At 36.3% G+C, this 23343-nt stretch overlaps 5 protein-coding genes across 8 annotated transcripts; 2 read left to right on the top strand and 3 right to left on the bottom strand.

Moving 5' to 3' along the window:
- The first annotated feature begins 2846 nt into the window (after positions 1–2846).
- Positions 2847–3272, top strand: LOC109020636. The gene has a single exon (XM_035689293.1). The coding sequence runs from the start codon at positions 2847–2849 to the stop codon at positions 3270–3272; it is 426 nt and encodes a 141-aa protein (XP_035545186.1).
- A 920-nt stretch (positions 3273–4192) lies between these two features.
- LOC109020634 (mitochondrial fission 1 protein A-like) lies at positions 4193–7634 on the top strand. The gene is made up of 5 exons (XM_035689037.1): positions 4193–4349; positions 5726–5858; positions 6187–6311; positions 7132–7195; positions 7281–7634. Exons 1-5 carry the CDS (start codon positions 4257–4259, stop codon positions 7364–7366), a joined length of 501 nt encoding a protein of 166 aa, XP_035544930.1. The 5' UTR covers positions 4193–4256; the 3' UTR covers positions 7367–7634.
- A 631-nt stretch (positions 7635–8265) lies between these two features.
- LOC108999346 (AUGMIN subunit 1) lies at positions 8266–10983 on the bottom strand. Of its 3 annotated transcripts, XM_018976233.2 has the most exons (7): positions 10825–10884; positions 10396–10696; positions 10005–10137; positions 9779–9913; positions 9439–9562; positions 8740–8877; positions 8266–8628 (listed from the first exon to the last, which is right to left on the bottom strand). In XM_018976233.2, exons 2-7 carry the CDS (start codon positions 10634–10636, stop codon positions 8521–8523), a joined length of 879 nt encoding a protein of 292 aa, XP_018831778.1. In that variant the 5' UTR covers positions 10637–10696; positions 10825–10884; the 3' UTR covers positions 8266–8520. The 3 variants fall into 3 exon arrangements, with proteins under 3 accessions (XP_018831778.1, XP_018831779.1, XP_018831777.1); XM_018976234.2 differs by lacking the exon at positions 10396–10696 and having other exon boundaries at positions 10825–10983; XM_018976232.2 differs by having other exon boundaries at positions 10396–10881.
- A 634-nt stretch (positions 10984–11617) lies between these two features.
- Positions 11618–15586, bottom strand: LOC108999340 (DNA-directed RNA polymerase V subunit 5A-like). Of its 2 annotated transcripts, none has more exons than XM_018976225.2 (4): positions 15247–15585; positions 13891–14067; positions 13567–13680; positions 11618–12019 (listed from the first exon to the last, which is right to left on the bottom strand). In XM_018976225.2, the coding sequence occupies exons 1-4, from the start codon at positions 15526–15528 to the stop codon at positions 11888–11890; spliced, it is 705 nt and encodes a 234-aa protein (XP_018831770.1). In that variant the 5' UTR covers positions 15529–15585; the 3' UTR covers positions 11618–11887. The 2 variants fall into 2 exon arrangements, with proteins under 2 accessions (XP_018831770.1, XP_035544916.1); XM_035689023.1 differs by lacking the exon at positions 11618–12019 and adding an exon at positions 12472–12753 and having other exon boundaries at positions 15247–15586.
- Positions 15587–17864: 2278 nt separating this feature from the next.
- LOC108999348 (uncharacterized protein At3g28850-like) lies at positions 17865–19725 on the bottom strand. Its single transcript, XM_018976235.2, has one exon. The coding sequence runs from the start codon at positions 19306–19308 to the stop codon at positions 18109–18111; it is 1200 nt and encodes a 399-aa protein (XP_018831780.2). The 5' UTR covers positions 19309–19725; the 3' UTR covers positions 17865–18108.
- Between the last annotated feature and the right edge of the window lie 3618 nt (positions 19726–23343).

Genomic DNA, 23343 nt, shown 5'->3' with positions numbered 1-23343 from the left:
CCGTAGGGTAAAACATCACAATGAGATTATGACAACTCAGCAAGTAATTACCCGAAATAACATCGAAGAGATATATAAAAGTAACACGCGTCCTCATATGGACATAATCCACATAAAATAATACCATATATTTTTATTCCCAAAATAGCCTTTTTAACCACTCACACCAAAAATTTCATTTTTGGTCCAATCATAATTATTAATTAAAAAGCATGCGCCACGGTCTCCCCTAGGGACCTTTCGCACGACCTAGCTCTCATCGTCACATCACGGGTAACGTCCGTGCATGAGACTTCGTAACGAGCAATGTTCAGTTCCTCGCCTAGCGAGTACATGGCCAAGCATCCTCTAACCTCGCCAGCCAAAAGGTCACAGAATAGGTACGAGAGCGTTACCGTCTCGTCCGTTCTCGTCGTCGCCCTGCGACAACTCAGGGGACGTCACGTCAGTCTGTTACACTCTTAAGTGACCAGAGGAGCTCCACCAAGATAATGCCTCATCTCGGCTTGGGGTCGTGATACACACGCACCCACATTTTTAGTCACCATTGCAAACAGACCACGTGACATCACAGCACATTTTTAATAAAAACCATAAATATACATTTTAACAATTAACAGAAATATACAATTAAAATACTTCATTTACATAAAATAATCATTTATTTACAATTTCACCATTTCACAAATACAAGTAAAACCCCGTCCTCCAAACCGGCCCAAGGCCTAATTCTAACAACTACAATTTACATCCCAACGCTTCCACGGCCCAAGGCCAAATTCCAACAGACCAATAGAATCAACAGTTTATAAACGATAAATACAACAATATTATTAAACGGGAAAAATTACATACACACGGAGACAGGAAAAACTCTGGAAGATCACGTGAAAGGAAAAGTTGCACAAGGTGGTGGCATACGGCAAAACAATGCCCAGAAATTTGGGTCTCAATACAAGGCAACAACCAACAACCCGAGTAAAATTTTCACAATTTTAGAACAAAAACCAAGCATGGCTAAATCCTCAAACTTTCGGTTTCACAACAAAATCACAATTTAAATTTCAAACACCAAAATGAACAAGCTTGAAAGAGGGAAAAAGGGTGAAGATCTCTGAAGATTTATTTGAAGAAGCCGTGGCCTATTTATAGACCAAATGTGGCGGTTCGCTGGGCTTGCGTGTCACACGGGTGGAAGAAGCAAAAATGGCAACTCAAACCGTGCGTGGCAGTGTGGGTTGTGACAACAGAGGAAGGATGGACACGAAGAAGCCATGGAAGCTTGAGGTGGAAGGTGATGGTGGCCGTGCGAAGCCACGGCTTGATAGCGAGCCTTCAGGGTGCATGCCGAACGACACGGAGAGGAAGATGCAAGGTGGAGGTGGAAGAAGGAGGTGGAAATGGGAGGGGTGACTCACGGTAGCTGCTGCGTGCTGCCTGAAGGAAGAAGAAGAAGCAGAGAGGGGAAGAAGGGCACAGCGCAAGAGAGAAAGAGATGGAACCCTAGGGTTCCATCCAAAACGGCGTCGTTCAGATAAGTGGGGGGCTTGGTTACACGGGCCGCACGGGCTGGGCTGGGTATTCGGGCTGGGCTGAGCTTCTCACTTCGCACGGGTTGGGCCCTCAAACCGGGTTGGGTTTTGCTAGGGCTGGGTCTAAAACAAATCACACACACAGCCCATAACTAAAAATACAAAAACACAAGCCCAAATAAAATAAAACACTACAAAAATAATTAAAATAACATGGAATTAAAAGACAAATAAATTAATAATAAGGAAATAAAAACCCAACATTATAACATACCAAAATAAATTATAAAAACAATAAATAAATAAAATAACACATTAAAATAACAAAATAACACCTCAAAATAATATGGATTTACAATGCAAGCAAAAATTAGAGATCTCACGATCTTGGGCAGTAGTGGAGGAAAGAACATGACCCAAGATAGAATATGAAAGAGAGGAGAATAGCACACTGAGGACCATTTGGTCTGTGCGTCTCCAGAGAGAGAAGGCAGGGTTGGGTTTGTAAGGTTGAGTAGGATCATTGGTTTGGAATTCTGGAGGTTTTGGTAAGGTGCCATCAACGTAGCCGTAGAGATCTTGACCACACAGATACGCTGAGGTTTGGACTTTCCAAAGGAGGTAATTCTCTATGGTGAGTTTGGTTGAAACGATGTGAGAGAAGGAGGAAGGTATGGATGGAAAAGAGGAAGAGGGAGAGGGAGAGGGAGATGGATTGGCCATGAATCGGGAAGACTAGCTGAGTCGAGAGGCTCTCTGATACCATGTTGAATAACAGAGTAAAGAAACAAATAAACACAGCAACAGAATGTAGGAAACTTTTCCTTGATATGATAATAGTTACACAATGGTCTATATATAGACTTGTACAAGAGAATCAAAGAATAAAAAGTTTGTTACATCACAGCAGAGACCAACCATCTACTCTGCAGTGCGAGGGAATCTGTTTTGCAGTGTATGGTTTACAATCTGTTGTGCCTCTGCAGTGGCTGTTGTGCTGTGTGTACTGTTATGCCGTGTGACATTATTTATACTGGATGTATGTATGTTAATAACTGGGATCTACAAGAATGTTATAGCCACAGACACAAGCTCCAAACAGTTGGCATTTGCACCCAGGCTACCCAATGTAAGATACCAACACACCCCTCCGACCATGTCTGCAGCCGAGCTTGAATGCAATATTGCACCGCAATCAAGCATCGATATTGTGACTGTGGCGACGGCCTGACTGTGGCGACGGCCTTGCACTGGTTTGACCTCCCTAGATTCTACCAACAAATGAAATGGGTACTCAAAAAACCTCACGGTGTAATGGCTGCATGGACCTACACCATGCCAGAAGTTAATGACAAGGTTGATGTAGTCTTCCAACACTTCTACGACATTGTTGCATGCCCCTATTGGGAGCCTGCGCGCAAATTGTGGGATGATAAGTATAGGAGCATTGATTTTCCATTTGAGCCGGTGGATGGAGCTCTTCACACAGGGCCATTTCAATTTGTAACAGAGAGATTGACGGATTTAGATCATTTTTTTGCATTCATAAGTTCATGGTCAGCTTTTCTAACAGTCAAGGAGAATGGTGTGGAGCTTTTGAGCAATGATATGATCGAGGATTTTAAGAATGTTTGGACCGATCGAAGATGGACAGGACCAAAAGGCAGTGACATTTCCTATTTATCTGAGAATCGGAAGTGTAGGGAAAAAGTAAGTCGAATGACTAGCATCGATCAATAGGTTATAGTGACAACTGACACATTTATAGGAATGATGAATCAATCTCCCTTGGCAAGAACCAATTGTTTCTTGTCACTCTCCCCTTTTATGCAACAAAATTCTGCTTTTGAATGCTATAGCAATTCGCAGAGAAGAAGAAATGGGAGGAGGTATGAAAGAGATGTCTTCACTCGGTATGTTGTCTAGTCATACAAGTGTGAGAAAACAGTAGGAAATATAAATTTGGTACTTCTCTTATCCTTTGAAGTTATGAAACTGCTACCACTAATTGGAGAATAAAATTCAGATATGTACCCTTTTTTCGTAGAAATTTCGAGTTTCTTTGTCTCATTAATGTTATTTCTATCTTACTACGATTTTTTCAGCCTTTAATTTCCAAAATCTCGACCATAAAACTAACACTATGTATGATGAAACTGAGACCAACTAAATATGGTGGAGAACTTTCGTATCTCCACCGATGGAGGACTTTATAAAATGAGTATTGTTATAATTATAAAAAGATTACGTAAAAGTAATTCACAAATTGACGCGACTTCGTATAATTCGTTAGATTTATTTTATAATAAAAATAATTTTATAATCTGATAAATTACATTATATGTAAGATTATTTTTGTATTATATTTTCCTTATAAAATTGATGGGGGAATAGAGTTTAGAGGCAGCCAGTTTTTAGACCAAAACAAAGACATCCAAACAGACCTATCACCTGAGTGCCAATGCTAAGGAATTCAGAAACCACGTACACTTCACTAAGGTGGCAAATATCAAGTGCCAATGTTTTTTTTTCTGTGAGGTTCAATAAAAGAAGGGCATGCCACGTGGCACTACTATCACGCAGATTCTTTATGTTATTGCCACGTGTCCATTTCAATTATCGTTTTTCTTTTTATTCCTTTAAAAAAAAAAAGTTTCGAGTTTTTTTAAGTTTTTAACTCCCGAAACAAAGCACTGCAACTTGAATTTCCGTAAACCAAACGCCATGGACGCCAAGATCAGCCAGTTCTTCGACTCCATCGGTTCATTCTTCGCCGGCGGCGATCAGATCCCTTGGTGCGACCGCGACATCATCCTTGTAAGCAAGCATAAATTGGAATATATAAAAACAATTTAATTTAATATATCCAATTGATTCTTCTTATTTCTTTTATTTTTTTCCCGTTTTGGGGGCCGGCCGGGGGTTGGGGAGGTCCTTGAGTCGCAATTATGTGTGAATTCATATTTTCTTGTTTCAAATTTAACCACGTTGTTCTATTTTATGCTTTGTTCTTAGAGGTGTCTAGTAGCGTATTCTGTGTAGATAAAGAGAGTTCCCTTGTTTTTTTGGGATTATTTAGGGATAATTAACCTTATAGGTATTCAAGCTTTTCATGACCGGAGAAGGCGGGTCGAAGGGGCTAGAGCCCTCGAATTTAGTTGTCTACTCTGCACTGTTACGTTTATCACAATGTTTTCAATTTCCTGCGATAAACTTCTTGCTATGGGAAAGTGTTTTCAAACTGCAAGTTCATTAGTGATGAGATGCTAGAGTCGTTGGCTTCAGTCATTTATTCTGCAATTTGCTAAAATTTTTATTTGTTGACTTCCCTGCGAGAAACCTGTTACTGCTAGAAAATATCAAACTGTTAGTTCATTAGTAATTGCTCCACTGAAATTGGTTTAGCTGGGTATTGGTGCATTACTGCATCTAAGGAGAATCACATAGGTGGTGCAGCCCTTGTTGGCTTAACTACTGATCTGGAACTTGGTTCTATTGAATGTATTATAGTTTCCAAATTGGATTTTTAAGCTCGTTAGGATCCGCAGGAAGCGAGGCTATATCAAGTCTGTCTGCAATTTAAGAACGGTTAAAGATATAGGGTAGATGGGAGCATGAATGGATACATATATAGACTAAAATATCAAATTGTTAGCAATAGAAGCTTATATGGTGTAGTGTTTTCCCTTTCCATAATTGATGAGGTCTAGGCAGGTGGGGATCGCTATATACACATACATGTATATACTAATAGATATAAGTTTGGGTATGCGATGGGCGCGTGCGTGTGCATGATTAAATCCATGTTTGTCTTCCTTATGTGTCATTACCATGAACCACTGTTTATATCATGGCATAGTTCAGTTGAACTTTCAATCTCATTTTATCTGCCATCCCTATCTCTCATTTTTTTATGATCCTTATTTTGGTACCAAGCAATTATATATTTGTCTCATTGCATTGTCAAATTTCATGTGAGAGTCATGAAATGCATTTGGGGAAGAATGTTGCACATTGGACATTTTAGCAATTGTTTTAATATATAGCGATTATGTAAGTGGGACCATTTTAAGTCACTTTCCCCTTCTTTACTGATATATCGAGCAATCAATTGATCCATGCTGGTTTGCACACTGCCATGTTTATTCATTGTTTAATATTGTCTTGACGCAAGCCTTATTATGTCTTGGTAGGGCTGTGAGAGAGAAGTTGCAGAGGCTGGAGACTCAGATGAACGTAAGAGTGAAAGCATTATGAGGTTGTCATGGGCTCTTGTTCATTCAAGACAGCCAGAAGATGTGCAGCGTGGGATGGCAATGCTTGAAGGTAATAAATCAACCAAGGAAATCCTTATGAATGCTGTTTCTCATAACACTATCCTGAGATACACGGTTGGAACCCAATCCTCTGGAAAGCGCTAAAAAGAAAAATGAGGGGGACTCACCTCCCTTCCTCTTTCCTCAATTGAATTATTTTCTGTGTTCAATAAAGACAACGAAGAAATATTAATCTTTAGGCCAACTTTTCTCCTGTGATGCAATTTTCTGTTTACTTTGTCTTTGATGCACGAGCTTCAGATGTCAGATGTTAGGAAATGCTGGAGTTTACTAATCCTAAAATTATTTTTTGAATCATAAAAAACTGTCAATTGCAGCTTCCTTGGCCAGCAATACTAGCAGCCCTTTGCAGCAGAGGGAGAAGCTCTATCTCTTGGCTGTTGGTTATTACAGAAGTGGTGATTGTTCGAGGAGTCGGCAGCTTGTGGAGCAATGCTTAGAGGTTGTTTTACTGTTTGCTACTTTTGGGTTGCGACACCTAAATTCCCATTCAGTGGTCTTACTGGTCCTTTTTATTTATATGAAAACTTTTACATGTGCTTGGAACTATAAGATTATTATGGTACAACAAGAAATTGAATGTAAAAAGAGAAAAAAAAAGTTAAGGTAACAGAAATTTTTCCTACCAAAAGGTCATATCCTTTTCAACCTGGTTGAGCTTTGAATTATTATCTGGTTCATATACCGTTTGATAGGTGTAAATGTTCATAAAGAGGTCAAAATATTTATATGATAGCAACAGCGTCTGTTCTAGAGTAGTATTTAGAGTGGGTCTTTTATGTCCTTGTTCTTTTTGGTGGCCATTATTTTCCTCTATTAGAAGCTTCAATTTGTTATCACAGTGTGATTGGTTTATTTTATAAGCAAGCTGGACTTGGGATTTGTATTCTGTCGTGATCATCAACATTTCCTGTTAATCATGAGACTATAATTTTCGAAGGTGAACAAACTCATTACTGTTCAAAAGCAATAACTCTTTCTGAAGGGTGAGTCAGTGCTGAAATGTGAGAATATTTCTTATGGGAAGATCTCGAGTGGAAATATCTCTGTACTGAGTGTGAATCTTTGACACACTAATCATTTATAAGCTCATATAATGCGATTTTGTTTGAACAACTATCCTTTTTTCTTGTATCCTCATTTACAAATTTGCTACCTGCATGCATGAATTTTCTTATTCCAGTCATTACCTTTAGCAAATTTGCAACTGCTTGCTAATGCACTTCTAAACATTTTTTTGTCTGAAACAATTGATTTTGTAGATTGCACCTGATTGGAGGCAGGCTCAGACTCTTAAGAAGACAATTGAAGATAAAATTGCTAAAGGTAATGACTGGAATTTAGTTAAGCTTTGTCGTCACAGAGTGGTATATTGTACTAAAGCAATTTGAAACATATTTTTGGAATGCAGATGGTGTTATTGGAATAGGCATCACAGCCACCGCTGTTGGGCTTATTGTTGGTGGAATTGCTGCAGCATTAGCTCGCAAGAACTGAGAACGATGCAATCATTATAATGTGATTTTGAATATAGTTCTTCAATAGCATTGATTGTTCGAGAAGCCGAGATGTCAGACAACTCGTATCTTAAGAATTGATCAACATCTTGAGTTGAATGTTTTGAGTTTTCGACATAAGGAATGTATAAATGGCTATATTCAGAACGATTACCGAATTTGGACTCCTTTCATGTTATTGAGGAAGGCTTTTTTGAATAATAACTGGTTACTGGGTATAGCATATAGAAACCATACTGCCTTTCGTGTGCCCTGGCTTATGATTTTACCACTATTTGAGGTGGATGGATTGCGTTGTGTTTAGGATGTCATTTTCTCTACAAAGTCCAGCGAAGAATGAATCCAAGCTGCTGCTATCTTTGGTTGCAAATCTGCATTGTTTTGGCACCTTCACTTTAAGGCGCGAGTACCCGTGTATGGTTAGTATGGATCGACCGAACAAATTGCACTCTATTTTTGTGTTCAAACACCACGAAACTAGCATGCTCTGCCATTTCAAACTTGTATTGGTTAAACTTATATCCCGACTTTTACACCTATTAAAATGCGACTGAATTGAAAACAATGCGACCCATCCGCAACATAATTGAATCCTTTCGCTAGCAATTAACAGGTTCAACATCATGTATAATATATTATTGTAACCGCTCGACCAAAAAGAGGAAAGGACTCGAGATTCTCTTGGTCTTACTAAGAACTGTTGTAGATGTATACAGTATTATTACGGTACCATTGTGAATGGAAAATTCAATATGTTACCATATGGTCCCAATATGATGTCGCATCGTTCATATTTATGAAGTTGGAATAAAGTGAGATAAAAGTATAGTATATAGCATTACTCCTATATTCATGGAGGCCTAGATGGCTAGGAAGTTACTAAGCCAAAAATAGTTCCAAACTTTTCAAAATATATCCACCATTTGTTACATACATTAGAGTCTCCGTCGGTCTTACTGTTCCAATATTCAATAATAATGAAGATTTTGTCGTCAGAGACCGACAGCAAGCAGGTAAATTCAAAGAGAAAGAATACTCAGCAGAAATAATCTGATCAACAAATCGTACTCACCCAGTGTCCAGATATAAGGCAACAATTACTCATGAATTGAATTAAAGCAATCCCTCCATGAGTTATTCTGAAGTGGCAAGAGCTGAATGCAATACATCTTCAAGATACTTCTCAGCAGCTGCATACTGTCTTTTCTTGTCCTCAATTGCCAAAGCAGCCAAAGCTTTATCCTGCATGAAGCAAAATAATCACAAATTTAGAGTTCTCTATCTTTCCAAAAATATAGAAACCAACACGTGACAGGGATCCATTGTTACACAATTAGAAATTTTGTTTTTTACCGGAGGCAAGTCTTGGTAGCTCCTCAAAGTGTCAAGTATTGGCTTTGTTTTCTTCTCTAACTCCTTCCTGTGTTCAGCCATATCAACCAACACTCCATGGCTAATCTCTGGGCTGTAGCCCACACGATTGAGCACTGCCTGTCCCAAAATAATTTTAACATGAGACAACCATAGAATAACTTTAAATGAATAAGAAAAATGCAGGTTAGACCAGATAATAGAATCCTCACAACATGTAGAACAATCCCATTTAAAAAACAAAGAAAAATGAAAAAAAGTCCATTACGATTCTTCCCGACAAATCTGATCATTTTCAACATAAAAAAAGTATATGTGCTTTGTCACATCCCAAAGAGCTCACATAGAGGCACCACTCCCTAGCATTCACATTCCACTAAAATTTCAACCCACACTTGCGAACAAAGCTATTTGAAAAGGCAATAGAGATAACCTTCTTCCTTGACGGTTCTGTATTGACCTATAATGCATTATTCGACAGACTACTAACATAGAGAACCACATTATCTCCAAAAGTACATGCATCTTGTTAGGGACCAAGTTTCAACAAAGAGACAGCTGGAACCAAGTGATCAACATCAAATGTTTGTGCTACAAGTCAGAGATTCACATTTTTATCACTATCAATGAAACTTAATGTTACCTAGACAGTGATGATACACAAATCCAAAGATGAAATACCTTGTAGTTGGCACACTGTTGCATGTATTGCCGCTCCTTTGCAGCCATAACTTGCAAGTTCGTCTTCCAATTTTCCATTTGAGCCTCACATGGAGGTAGATCATCTTCTAGCTGTGCCAGCGTCCTATCAAAATGGTTTTCAAAATTGAAACAAAAACCAAAATCACTTTAACAAATTGAATATATTCTCTAAATGCCACGTATAACAATTTAAGAACATTACTTTTTGATAAGTAACAAAACTTCATTAAAAGGCACAAAAGCGGCAATCCATGTAAGAACATTAGAATCAATGCATTAAAAAAAGCACCTAATTTTCCTTATCCATTTAAAATTTTACCTTTTCAGATAGGTAAGCCTGGCTATTGCCTTTCGAGTGTAATCAAGAAGAATTTTGGATTCCTTTTGTACTTTAGCCCTCTTCTCCTCCACACCACTCTTCCTCAAAGATATATCCCCCATTGCTACTAGAAAACTAGAAAATGCGTCTGTCCAACTTAGTCTACACGAACTGAATGCAAAACACCAAAGAAAATAAAACTTACAGATCAATGGGCAAAACCCACCTACTTAGCTCGGTGTCTCTTATATTCAACAAATTTGCCACATTTGCTAGAACCTGCGCCGACCCAACCACATTTGATGGCAAACTATCCTGTGCCAGCCCCACGCTCTCCAATATCTCCCTAATCCTTGCAGCTACAGAAACCATATTAACAAATCATAGCTTGATGAGACTATACATCCAGTAAGTATTGCAAGTTTTCTACTACAAATTGACATGGCTGTAAAATTTCATCATTACGCCAAAAGTTATATTTGACATCATGATTGTAACAGAGTTATCGTACACATTTTCACAACATAATATGTGGAAAATTCGGTAAAATACGTCGAATTGAAAGCACATTAATAACAATCGCACAACAGAGAGACTCATGAAAGAGTGGGAGGGACCTTGAGAGCGGTACTCGGCGGCTTTTCGCCGGAAATCCTTGGCCACAATATCGGCAGATTTTTCCTTGGCTTCGGAGATGTTGAGAAGAGTGTGCAAATAACCGACGCTTCTCGGGGTGTATTCGAAATCCGGAACTTCTTTGCCGGCATCGCCAAATCGGGCCGCCAACCATTTCTGAAGTTCCGAAATTCGAGACGCATCGGAACCGCTCTTCGCTTCAGTCACCGGAGGATCGCTCATCCTCTTTTTCTTTCTTTAGTTACTTGTTTTCCTTTATACTTTTTTCAATGAATTATCGGGCTTACGAAGAAAGAAGAAAATGTGGTATCCGACGGACAATTACGATAATAAATTATACAAACCAATTTAAGAACCCTAAAATGGAGAGAAAACCAGACGAAGTTGAGTATGAGAGAAGAGAGGAGTACCTTTTACGCAAGGCAACCAAGGTGCCGGCTGGGTTGACTCACTGAATCGTTAAGTCTCTTCTCGGTAATATTTGTGATTCTCATGTATTATTTATTTTGATAAATTTTGAAATATTTGAAAAAGTTAGCGACATTCAATTAAAATATAGAATTTTATTCTCGATTGTCATTTAAATAGTAAATTTTAATAGCAATTTCGTACTAGATTTTTTAGTTTTGAGGCCTAAATTTTGAAATATTTGAAAATTTAACAAAAAAAAAATCTAATTTAATGCTCAATGCTCAGATATCAATTTTGCAATTATAAAAAATAAATTTTGCACCGGGATCTTGAATTGCAAAAATGTAAAAATTTAATTAATAATTTTGCAATTAACCTTAAAATGTTTTTTGTATCAAGACTCAAAAGATCTTTATAAATATATTAAACATATATTTGAAGAAGGGATTTTTTATTTTTGTTATAAAAATCGAGCAACACTTTTTATAATTGAAGTTATTGAGTGTAAAGGTGCTTGGATTAAGAGTAGGAGATTTTTTATAATTGATGTATAATAACTCAAATTGAAATGAAAATATAACGTATTACATCAAGTTACATCAACGCTTAGACCTCATACTATATATATGCGCGGGCAGATATATGTGTATTAGAGTACTACGTGAAATTGGGTAGTAATAGATTTAACCAGTTGTCTCTCTTTAATTGTTTATAGATCATTGAGTGCGCCAACTGCCAAGTCCCTATCTTTTCCCCTAAAATGGGTAGTAAGGATCATAGTAATCCAAAATGTAACGATTCAAAGAGAGCCAAAACCGCATCTATACACCAAAAACAAACAAGAAGTCAAGCAAAATGTTCATAAAACAGCAACCGTAGCTGCCCCATAACGGACTAATTACAGAGTGTGTACGGGAAGCACACATCACTACCAAGTATCATAGCTAGCAAACAAACCCAACGAGTGTTCATGAGGCATAACGCCGCACAATGCATAGAACAAAAACATCCTAAAACTTCAGGAGGAAGATAAAAAAAGACATATAGCACAAAGGCAGAGAATCACCAGACACATCGGTAAGTTACATGCGACTCGGTGATTTCATTTTCACCACCATAGCTTACCTTCACCACCTGCCCCTTCTCAAGCCCGTAGTATCTTGCAATCGCATCTTTTCGTAACATTCGAGGAAGCTGGAGAAAGAAAATCAAACCCGAAGTAAAAGACTTGACTTTGAGCAATTTAGATATATATATATATATATTAAAAATAAAACATATGCATATGCCTTGAATGGGAAGTGAAAACACCACTATGTCACATGGCAGCCTTGGCTACAAAGACCAGCCGTTCTCTAGCAAAGCATTTATGGCAACAAATTCAAAAGATATACTGGCTGTATTAGCACCTATATTAACCTTGAGTTGGAGGAAACATGACCAGATTAAGGACAATTTATTTATGCTGAGAATTCGAGGCTTGATTTCAACACAGATTTGAAATGATCAGGTGTCAGATGTTGGTTCAGATTCATAACACAAGTAATTATGGTGGAGCAAAACCTTAATAGATCAAATCCATTTTAATAAAAAAATAATAATAATAAAAAATAAAAAATAAAGATTATGTTAACAATTGTTTATCAATCTTTTGAGCTCGAATCCTCGGATCTAGATGCAACCTCAGTGCAACTATGTAACCAGGCATCTATGAGTTCCTCCCTCCCATATGAAAGTGTCCAGACTCTTACAAAACAAAGAATGGAAATTGAATCAATTTCTTTATTTCCAGAATGCATGCAAAAGTCTCTATTAATTGGGGAGTACAACGAATTCCGCTCTTCCGTTTTCTTCCATCATGGTTCTCGTTAGTACAAAGAGCAGATTAAGATAGCATACTGCTTCCTTAGGTAATGATACCACACTTCCTACAAAGCGTAAAAGGCGTTCAGCCATTTTAGTGGAGGGAAATACAGATCTGAATCAAGCTTTCAACAAAGCATATAAAGAAGATATAGAGGAAATAACACTTTATGCCAATCTGAGAATTAACATAAAAGTAATAACTATGGGCTAACCCCAAAGGGAAGAAGCATTGAGAAAATGTCTCACACTTTAGACTGACCGAGATAGAGCTTCCGGGTCTGAAAGTTTGGTTATGGTACACTGCATTTATTCCTAACAAACGTCTCGTGGAACCTTAATTTAAAATATAGACTGATCATATAACACAACTAACCTATTTCACAGGACTTTTGCAACTCACCATATAAGACAACTAACCTATCTGTCGAATTGTTACTAATAAAGAGACAACATCTGCAAACTATTACGATTACTCTGTACTTTTGTTTTTTTTATAAGTGATTACTATGTACTTTTGTACATGAACCCTATGCTAAAATGTTGTTCTTGCAGCTTACTTCATCATATTTCATTATATAACTTCTCATAATCTCCAAGAATTTCCTAACAAATCTGCCCTTGCAAACAATGACTTCTAGAACTTAAAAAACTCCATGAAATCACAATGGATAAACTTCTCAAAGTACTCTTCTTCATCGACCTATTAGCACATTCATTGTCAAAAAATATTTTTTCCTTTCATGAAAACCCCATAATCCAACGTCACATTTGAACCATTACCAAAAAAATTAGACAAGAACTGTATACTGAGTTATTTCCTTCACAGCTTTCCTCGGTTTTTTTATCAAGAAATTAAGAAATAAAAAGAAACAGACCTGCTTTTCTTCTATATTGTACTTTTCTAAGAGCCTCTGTTTCTCTCGGTCGGTTAGTATGCGATGCTTTGGCTTCAACACATGCTTTGTAATGTTAATAAGCATGTCGGTGATCTGGGAAAAAAACAGCAATGGTGAGATTATTGGGGCATGAGATGGAGACAATTGGAGTTTATCTCTATTCTATGCACATGATACATATAACCCATTTAATGCTTAAATTTTTTGCAACCAAACCGCGGTAAAAACATAACAAGAATGAGACACACTCAGATAGAATAAAATGGGGAAAATGTGCACATAAAAAGCAAAGAGATAAATAACCTGGAATATTTCAGCTTTAAATGGGAAAAGATCCACTGCTTTCAATGCTTGGGCTGTTATATGGTTTTGCACTATTAGTATCAACCCACCCAAAGTGTCTTTGTTAACGATCTGGTATGCAATGCTACGAATCACATGAACTTTTACCACACTGGGTCCACAAAAAATTACCAAAATCTGCAGATAAGAATGAAAGATAATTGTATTTAACATTAAGGACTGCTTACTGTATAACACTACATATAAAAAACACAAAGTGCCAACAAATAGATAACACAACTCCTCCCATTTTAACAACTGAACACTCGGCATTATTTATCACTCTCAATGGTTTTGGAAATATTTAAATTAAGCAGGAGAAATAGTAAGCAGTAAATGAGATGCAAACTTAACAATAACTTTTTTATCTATCTAAGTTGGGATTGTAGCTATGTAATATTCGCTGTAGCATTAATAAGAAATAAAAAAAATGAATGCTGACTGCAAGGGGATGACTTTATATTTCTTACGGTCCACTGAAGACCCGTAACTCAACTGTTAAAGTCTGTTGCTTTCAAACAAGAGATTTGCAATTGAATCCCACCAACAATGGAGAAAGGGTTTAAGGGAATGGAAAGGGCTACCTCAAATCGTAAGGGCAATACTGTTGAAATTAAAGGTATAACAAATTGCGCTCAGAATGATTGTACCTGAACACAATAAGTACAGGAACAACAAGTTGATTGCTTGCTTTCAAATACAAGTTGTACTTTAATTTCACCCATAAACCACTCACAATTAAAACCTAATGTACTTGCAGTTTTAAGTTCACCTATTGAAGAACAAAATGCCCATAAAGCAATTGAACAATCAGAAATGCACACACATAATGCTAAACCTTATGCTAAAAGATATCAATTCTTTAATGTTCAGTATTTTTTTTTTTTTTATGATGGAAACCACCCCACGGCAGAGCCCTTAGGACTCACCCATGGGACCTAAACTCCCGGGGAGACTAGCACAGCAATACACCACCATGGCCTCCGCTTAAATCGCAGTTTGATCCTAGGGGAAATGGAACCGAACCTGTGACATGGGCTCATGCACACAAATTCGCCCTTACCCTTTTGGCTACCACGGATGGGTTTTAATGTTCAGCATTTAACATCCATGAAAAAAAAGAGCACTTTCACTGAACTAAACCCAGAATTAGTAGCACATTATGAACAGCCGAAGCATATCTCAAAACCAAGACAAGAAACAAAGATATCAATTCTTGCACTACTTTCTATTCAGTAATTTCTTTCAATAATTTCTCAGTAACCAAACGGAGGACAGTTCCAAGAAAAAACAAAGACAAAAACCATAAATCCTTACCCTTTTCAAAGGGTCAGAGCGAAGAGTGGTGGAGATTCGGAGGCGTTCGAGGTCGGGGTTCTGGCCATGAAGGTCCCGGAAGTCTTGGAGAGAGAGCTCGACTTCGGAGTTGGGGACGACATAGCCTCTGTCCCTGAGCATCTCCAGGACGGTTCTGCGTGCGAGGTAGTATCTGTGACTCTCAGAGGTTCCAGGGTCCACGTAGCTAGTCAGGCACGGCCCCAGTATCCCACCATTCCCCTCCTCTTCCCCTTCAAACCCATCCTGCTCCTCCATCTCCATCTCGATCTCGATCAAGCAGTCAAACTAAGGCTCGATTTTATTAAAAAATGGAAACTCATCAAACTTAAATTCATCTCATTCTTATAATTTTATAATAAATAATTCAAATTTTTTAAATTTTAAAATAACAATATCTCACTTTCATCTCAACAAATTTTATTATCAAAATATTTTATAAATATAATAAAAAATATTAATATAATATTAATTTTTAAATATTTAAATTTAAAAAAATTATTTATATATTACCTAACATATTTAATAAAATATTTAATTATATAATTTGATTTAAAAAAAATAAATTAAATTTTATAGATCAAATCGTACAAATTAAGTATGAAAAATAGAATCTATGCAAATAATATTAAATATTCTTAAACGCATATAATTAAACCGTCTAATCTTATCATTCAATTGCACAGAGAATCTCAGTAAACTCTTTTTTTTAGAAAAAGAAAAAAGAAATCAATTGTAACATTTTTATTTGATTTTTCATTTTAAAAAAATAGTCCGAATGAATCACTGTTTCAACCGGAAAAGGTATTGGGCCGATCAGAGTCGATACTCGATAGCAGAGCGAGGTTTTATGGACTTTTGTTCAGTGATAGAAAGTGCTCGTGAAGCGTGCGTTTAACTTTAGTCTTGACTCTTTGTTGGGTACTTGCTCCTTTTTCAAGTTTTTAGCCATTTAATTTTTTTGTCTCTACTTTCAATGAACAGCCCCGCACGTGCTATTCACTCACTCGACCAAAAATGGCCCCGTCTCGGCGTCTCCTAGCTGTTGCCAGTTGGTTTCTCTTTTCACGTGCTTCTTCACCTATTTATTAGAGCATCTCCATCCCATTCCTCGTATCATTATTATTCTTAAATTATAAGAAAAAATTAAAAAAAAATTTCAAAAACTCCCTCTCATCCCATTTTCTATTTTAAAATTTTAATTTAAGAAATAAACAGTAGTTCCCTAAATATAGGAAACTACTATTCATCTCCTAAATCATTTTTTATTAATATTTTATTTGAATAAATAAAATAAATTCTTTTTTCAATCAACTACATTTTCTCTTATACTCATATTTATTATACTTTTAAATAATATTTTTAAAAATAATTTAAATAATTACTAAAATATAAAAATAATAATTTTAAAAATATTATTAAACCTTTAAAAAAATAATTTAAATTTTTGTTTAAAATATTCACTATAATAATAGTTCAAAACATAAGAAAAAATATTAAGTAGTTAAGTTGAAAATGGAAGTGAGAGAAAAAAGTAATAAAGAAATAATAGAAAAATATTATTTTAATATAATAGAGAAAGGATAGGGAATGAGATGTAGAAGGTTTTTTAAAAATGAGTAAAATTTAAAATAAAATTATAGAGAGTGTCCTTTTTAGCTAAATTTAAGAAAAAATTTAGGGAATCGGATGTGAATGCTCTTAGAGCATTTTAACATTGGTTTTTCTATGCAAGGACAAAATTACATATTTTGAAGATTGTCCGTCATCTAAGAAAAGAGTTATGTTATGTATAGTTATTTTTGTGTAGTTTTTATGTATTCTATTGATTTGATTAGTCAAATGAGTTAATTTATATTAAAAATAAAGATACAACTAATCACATTAGTAGAGTGTGTAAAGAATATGCAAAAATGATTGTACATAAATTTTTTGTTAAGAAAAACTCTAATATTGAATTATGCATGTTTGAGCCAACCGTTAAAAAAAATATCATTTTTTAAACATTCATAACTATTAAGAAAAATATTTATAAATTCACTAATAATCACTTTCTTTAACTATTAAAAAAATATAAATATATGAGTATATTTAATAGCCATTCTATCATTTTCCTTTATAAATACTGGAGTTTTGAAAAAGAGTACTACTATATTACAATACCACAGTCAAGGAAACACAAGTTCCCAGCTTGAACTCCCTGTGAATTTGGCAAACCAAATCTGCATGAGAACAAGAACTGAGAAGGTTTGGGTATTGGGACATTTCGTGGTTGATGAGTAATGAAAAATATGACATTTAACTTGGAGTTTACAAGTCTTTTGCTTTAAAAAGACTGAAGAAAGAAAAACTTACACCCCACCCACATACGCAGAATCGATTATGCCTTGATTTGTATCAGTATGCACAATTTCATATGTTCCACTCAAATTCAATGCATGATTGAGTTTATTTATTACGAAATTCAGAGAATTTTTTCTTTTTCAGCCTGGTTTCCTGACGACTTTCTGTCAATCTACAGAAAAAGGTATAGGTAATTGAAATTAAACTTTCCAAAGGCACTTACTCCATGAAATGGACAAGTAGATTTCAGAAGACGAAAAAAAAAATAAAGTTTTACTTCATGTTGTTCAGGGAGAGAATGAACAGTAGAAACCACAAGCCTAACAAGCATAGGCAGACGAAAAGAAACAAAATTCAAAGAAAGCCTTAAAACATATTTAAGTTCATGGCATTCTTGGTGGCAACAACACCAACATTTTCAGGAATTTATCCGAACAAGGACCAAGATTTTTTAATAATTTTTTCAGGATGTTAGCATCACTTCTTGGCATCCATCCACATTCATGAGCAGCAACCCGGGCACCGTAACAAGCCGTTCTCATTGCAATCCGGGCACCTCCTCAATTCTCCTTCCTCCTCTTCAAACACCTTCCGACTGCCGCTGCAATTTGGGCACGGCACAAACCTCGCATCTCCACATCCCTTGCAAACAAACCCAGGATCCAGTATCGGAAACCCCTCTAAAAGCTTGGCCAATTCTCCGACCTCATTGAGTTGCTTAACCTCCTCTGCACCCCCAACATGGTTTCCCCTAATAAACACTTGCGGCAAGCTCACTGCCTTCCCTCCAAGCGCTCTTTGTAATTCCTTTCGATACTCTGAATCCATCGAAATGTCCCTCTCGTCTACGGGCACTCTAAAGCCCCTAAATATCATCCTGACCGAACAACAATCTTCGTAAGTCTTTCGAATTCCTCTCAAACTTGTAAAATAGATCACAATTCTCTCTTCACTGCCTGGTGAACGGTACCAACCATTGGAAAATGAATAGCTCGTAGGACTAGACTCCAGGGATTGCATTCTTCTGGACTGAATATGCAATTGCCTCGATGACAATGCGCGCCTATAGCTAGAAACCACATTGTGGTCCATTTTAGCAAGCAAAGCTTCCTCAGATAAATGCTGCCACAGTGGTTTGGTCGCATGCGGTGAATTCCCAGAGACAACATCCGAGCTTTTCACTGATTCAAATAAATCAAGTAGCTTTTTCTGTGACCCATCACAGCCCGTGTACTGATACGAACTGGGTTTGTTCGGGATGGCGACTGGGCGGTCAAAAATCGAAGAAACTGGCTTTTCAGAATCGGAGTCGAAGTCGTCGAGGCCGTCCATGAGTTCCCAGGTGTTGATTACAGAGTCTGGGGATAAATGCTCTGGGTCTGGGTCTGGTGCTGGCGTAATAGGGCTTATCTGGGTAGTGTTGTGGTGATCAGGGAGATCGTGACCATTCAATTTAGGGTTTTTTGGGGGTTTAGGGCTGTCAATGAGGAGGAGCGAACCATAGGTAGTGGAGGTGAGAGATACAAGGTGATGGGTATCACCCTTTCTAAGAGGTGGGTGGTGGACAAGTGGGGTTGGGAGGGAGAGAGCTTTGGGGACCCATGGTGAAGAATTTGAAGAGTGTGAAGCAGAAGACGAAGAAGAAGAAGGATGAGAGGGGTGTTCTGGGAAAAGGTTGGGTTTTGAAGAAGTGCAGCCCATGAACGAGGAATCGAGAGGAAATGCACAAAGCTTTCAAAAATATCTCCTTTTTTTCTCCGTCTCTCTCAATCAAACTTTTTGCTCGGGTTTCGGTTCATGTCTTCTCTGAGTGGCTTCTTGAGGGTTTTTGGTTTGGTTTGGCTTAGGATTGCGCTCTAATGGAAAAGGTCATTTGTTAGATTTTGGTTGCAGTTAGGAAGAAAAGATTTCTAGAGATGGATTGGGTGCTTTGGGAGGCATAGAGTGGAAGTATGAGATAGAGAGAGATGTAGAGGAAGGAAGGAAATTGAATAGGTGAAGAGGAGCTCTCGGGGGGGGGGTTGGCGGTGGGGATGGGGAAGATGATGAAATTAATGCAGTTATCAGGAGAACTGAAGAAGATGTGGTCAAGGGGGGTCTCTTTGAAATTGATCAGTTAATGATAGACATGGAAAGATTGTTTCTTACTTTCTTGAGGCCTTGGGGAAATTAGATTAGAGCATTCACATTGATTTCTTTAAATAATTTTTTATCTCTAAATTTAGCTAACTTTATCAATAGTTAGCCCACATTGAATTAACCAAATACTTTTCATCTTAAATATTAGCTACAGTAAATTTATCTTTTTCTTCAAATATGAAAAGTACTATTTCATCTTCAAATTAATTGTTTATTAATATCCGTCTCTCTCTCCAGTGTTTCATTTCTCTCTCTTCTTCATTCTTCCTCTCCCGCGTCTCCTTTCTCTCTTTTCTTCATCTATTTTTTTTCTCTTCTTCTCTTCTTCCCTCTCCCTCATCTCTTCCTTCTCTCTTTTTCTAGTTTTTTTTTTTTTTCTCTTCTTCTCTGTTTTTCTTCTTCTCCATTTTCTTCCCCATATGATTATTAGACATTATAGGAGGTTATGAAAATAGAATTAATTAAAAAATAAAAATTAATTATAAAAATAAAAAATAATAATATTTTATTATTATAGAGAGTGTGATGACTAATTCAATATAGATTTTAAGTTTTGAATGATTAGTTAAAAGTGAAAAAATTACATATTCTTTAAAATTTAAAGAGTAAAATAATCAATCCAATACCAATAGTCTTAGGAAGGTTTAAAATTTTATACATGACGATGTCCTTTGGTAATTTTCACTTTCTCAGAAAGTTCCAAGTTCCAAGAATCAAAACAGTAAAAAAATTATACTGAGCTTGAAATTTCTTGACTTGCTTTCAGTTACTAAAATATGCATTTTGAAAAGGACAAAAGAATATAAATTATAAAATACTGACATTTGACAGTTTTTTAAGCTTTGTTGTCTTCCAATTAAATTAAAAACAATCTAAATTCACCATAATTCTTGAACATAAATAGTTGTCTTTAGTGAAGAACTAAAAACAAAAAAGTAAAGAGAACTCTAAAGAAGTTCTCCGCAATGGAAGCAATGCCGGTACAAGTAGGGGTGTCAATATGTCACACGACCCATTAACCCAACACGAACACGATACGATAAAAGCGGGTTAGGGTTTACTCTTAACGGGTTCGGGTCAAAACGGGTTGACCCGTTAAGACACGATAGCTTAACGGGTTGATAACGGGTCAACCCGTTATGACCCGTTATAACCTGTTATGACCCGTTAAGAAAGTTAAAATTACAATTATACCCTTATACCTAAAAAATAAAATTGTTGAGATTTTAATTTAGATATTTTTATTGTTTAGATTGTAATTTTGGACTTGTAGTTAGTTTTATATTTTGTATAGATATTGTGATTTTAACATTTATATAAAATTATGCTAAACTTAACTAGATTAAGGAAGTTAATTTTAGGTTTGTTTCAATCCATTTACATAAATAGGTCAAAACGGGTTGACACGACACGACCCGTTATGTTATTGGGTCGTGTTAGGGTTTGAGATTTTGACACGATAAGCTTAACGGGTCGGGTTAGGGTTGACCTATATAGTATAATATACATGTCTTGACACGACACGAATACGACCCGTTAACACGATTTGACACCCCTAGGTACAAGCAATAAGCACAAATCTGTTAATAGCAAGTTTAATCTATCTAACTCATGCAGTTGGACTTGCTTTTCTAATTTTGTCATTCACCCTACTCCGCCGACCATTAGCCATTGCCATCCTAAAATAACAATAGAAATAATGACAACAATGTAGAGACCAGAAACGTAGTATAAGTTGTAATATTTGCGTAACATGTTATTAAATTATAATTAATTAATGTGACGCATATATTAGTTAGCGTCACCCGTTGATGATATTATACAGAAGTTCGGCTTAATGGTATAAAAACATTATTATTTGATAAAATGAATGTTATACATCAGTCGCTATTCACTCGTAGAGTATGTGAGTATTTTTTATAGAGTGTGAGATGTGAGGTGATTAATAGTGATTGTTATTAAGAATTTTTCATTTGATAAATTAGTATACTGGTTTCCATATTTTGAACTATTTTGAGATTAACTTTAATCATTTTGCAACGTTTCTATATTTGGCCAAATGATTGATATGTTATACCTAACTTATCAACCAAAAGCAAATGACATTTAATGGTACTGTTAGTGCCCATGTTCCCTTCAAGCCATTTATTGGGCTTATATTTCAAATTACATCTATTTGCTGGCTTGCACATGAAAGTTTCTCTTCGCCTTATTAAGTACATTTATGTTGCAAGTTGTAATTGGATGTCAAATTCATAGCCAAGGATAAAGGCAGCAATTCAGTTTTGGGAGGGTAAAAGTATACATATCAACATTATTATCAACATGTGCAATTAAAGACAACAAACAACAGATCATCATACTAACAATTTTTATAATTTACCTTTTATTTTTCGTCACCTAAATCATTTATTAAGAATTTATTCTTATAGAAACTGGAATAAAAAATTCTTTTCATCAGCCACTATTTACTACTCCACACTTTATGAAAAACACCTACATACTTTATGAAAAACACTTCATACTATAAAAAAAAAAAAAAAAAAAAACTATAAGTGTGGAGTGTGAAAATGAATAGTGGCTAATTAATAGAATTCATCAACCTGAATTCTCTCATCTTTAAAATGCACACTTGAATTCTGTATTGTTTATTCTTATTCGATTTCTCAGCAGAGAACAAAACAGAGAGAGTTCTGAAAATAAGAGGAAATACAAAAGGGTATAATCCCTTTCAAGATATCTGGCAAGATAAGTAAAAGCAAGAAGACAAGATGAAATCCAAGTGAAAAGATATAAAAAGGTTGCAATCGTATGCATCAACATAACAACGTATTGAAATGGACGGATAATAAGGGTGCAGGACCACCATGCACCAGTTTAGGCCTAATGCCACACCCACACCAGTTTTCATGTGGTGCTTAGGTACCAAGAGGTCTTTATCGCATCCACTCTACAGTCATGCTGCTTTGAATTTTGAAAATGGCTAAGATTTGTTCCCTTACATGCACAAGTAGCAAGATTTGTTGGGTGATTCAATGAATGATTTTGGGCTGAATTCTGAAATTGCAGAAACTAAACTTCTGAATCACCTTTATAAAATCGTGTAAATGGATTGCTCAGACATGACTAATTATGAAACGTAGAGTAGACTTTGTTTCTTTGGTTTGTGCTACTAACAGACCCAAAAGTTTAGGAGGATAGCCAATCCCTGTTCGGTTTGAACGATCCGTAAAATGCACAAAAGAAACGGGGGACAGAAATCCTGCCAATAACAGTTGAGAGAACTCACACAAAGGTGGCAACAAATTTTTTTTTTTTTGAAGTCTGTCCACATTAAGCAAAGAGCTGCATTCCAAAACTGTTTTCATGCCTTCCAAACAACCCTTTCTAACCGAAGTACAAATCAAATACCCTCTTTTGGCATCAAGATTTGAACCTTAAATGAACCAAAAAAAAAACAACTACAATTCTCTCGCAATGGAGTAGCAGAGTAACGAATCACCCACAGATTGACCACTATTTTACACATGCTGCCCCTTATTATGTTCTAGCCAATCTATTCTCCTTACCGACTGCTCATTCACATCATCACATGAT

The sequence above is a fragment of the Juglans regia genome, chromosome 4, assembly GCF_001411555.2.
Source record: "Juglans regia cultivar Chandler chromosome 4, Walnut 2.0, whole genome shotgun sequence".
Taxonomy (NCBI): domain Eukaryota; kingdom Viridiplantae; phylum Streptophyta; class Magnoliopsida; order Fagales; family Juglandaceae; genus Juglans; species Juglans regia.
Note: the sequence above shows the minus strand (reverse complement) of the source record. Positions and strands in the feature narration are given on the sequence as shown.

Excerpts from the sequence above, each read along its gene's own strand:
- LOC109020636 (XM_035689293.1), top strand. The coding sequence starts at position 2,847 with ATGGCTGCATGGACCTACACCATGCCAGAAGTTAATGACAAGGTTGAT.
- LOC109020634 (XM_035689037.1), top strand. The coding sequence starts at position 4,257 with ATGGACGCCAAGATCAGCCAGTTCTTCGACTCCATCGGTTCATTCTTC. Across the intron at positions 5,859-6,186 it reads TGGGATGGCAATGCTTGAAG|CTTCCTTGGCCAGCAATACT; the intron begins GTAATAAATCAA and ends TGTCAATTGCAG. Across the intron at positions 7,196-7,280 it reads TGAAGATAAAATTGCTAAAG|ATGGTGTTATTGGAATAGGC; the intron begins GTAATGACTGGA and ends TTTGGAATGCAG.
- LOC108999346 (XM_018976233.2), bottom strand. The coding sequence starts at position 10,636 with ATGAGCGATCCTCCGGTGACTGAAGCGAAGAGCGGTTCCGATGCGTCT. Across the intron at positions 10,138-10,395 it reads CGCCGAGTACCGCTCTCAAG|CTGCAAGGATTAGGGAGATA; the intron begins GTCCCTCCCACT and ends TGGTTTCTGTAG. Across the intron at positions 9,914-10,004 it reads AGAGACACCGAGCTAAGTAG|TTTTCTAGTAGCAATGGGGG; the intron begins GTGGGTTTTGCC and ends CGCATTTTCTAG.
- LOC108999340 (XM_018976225.2), bottom strand. The coding sequence starts at position 15,528 with ATGGAGATGGAGGAGCAGGATGGGTTTGAAGGGGAAGAGGAGGGGAAT. Across the intron at positions 13,681-13,890 it reads TTAAAGCTGAAATATTCCAG|ATCACCGACATGCTTATTAA; the intron begins GTTATTTATCTC and ends TTTTTTTCCCAG. Across the intron at positions 12,020-13,566 it reads ACAATATAGAAGAAAAGCAG|CTTCCTCGAATGTTACGAAA; the intron begins GTCTGTTTCTTT and ends TTCTTTCTCCAG.
- LOC108999348 (XM_018976235.2), bottom strand. The coding sequence starts at position 19,308 with ATGGGCTGCACTTCTTCAAAACCCAACCTTTTCCCAGAACACCCCTCT.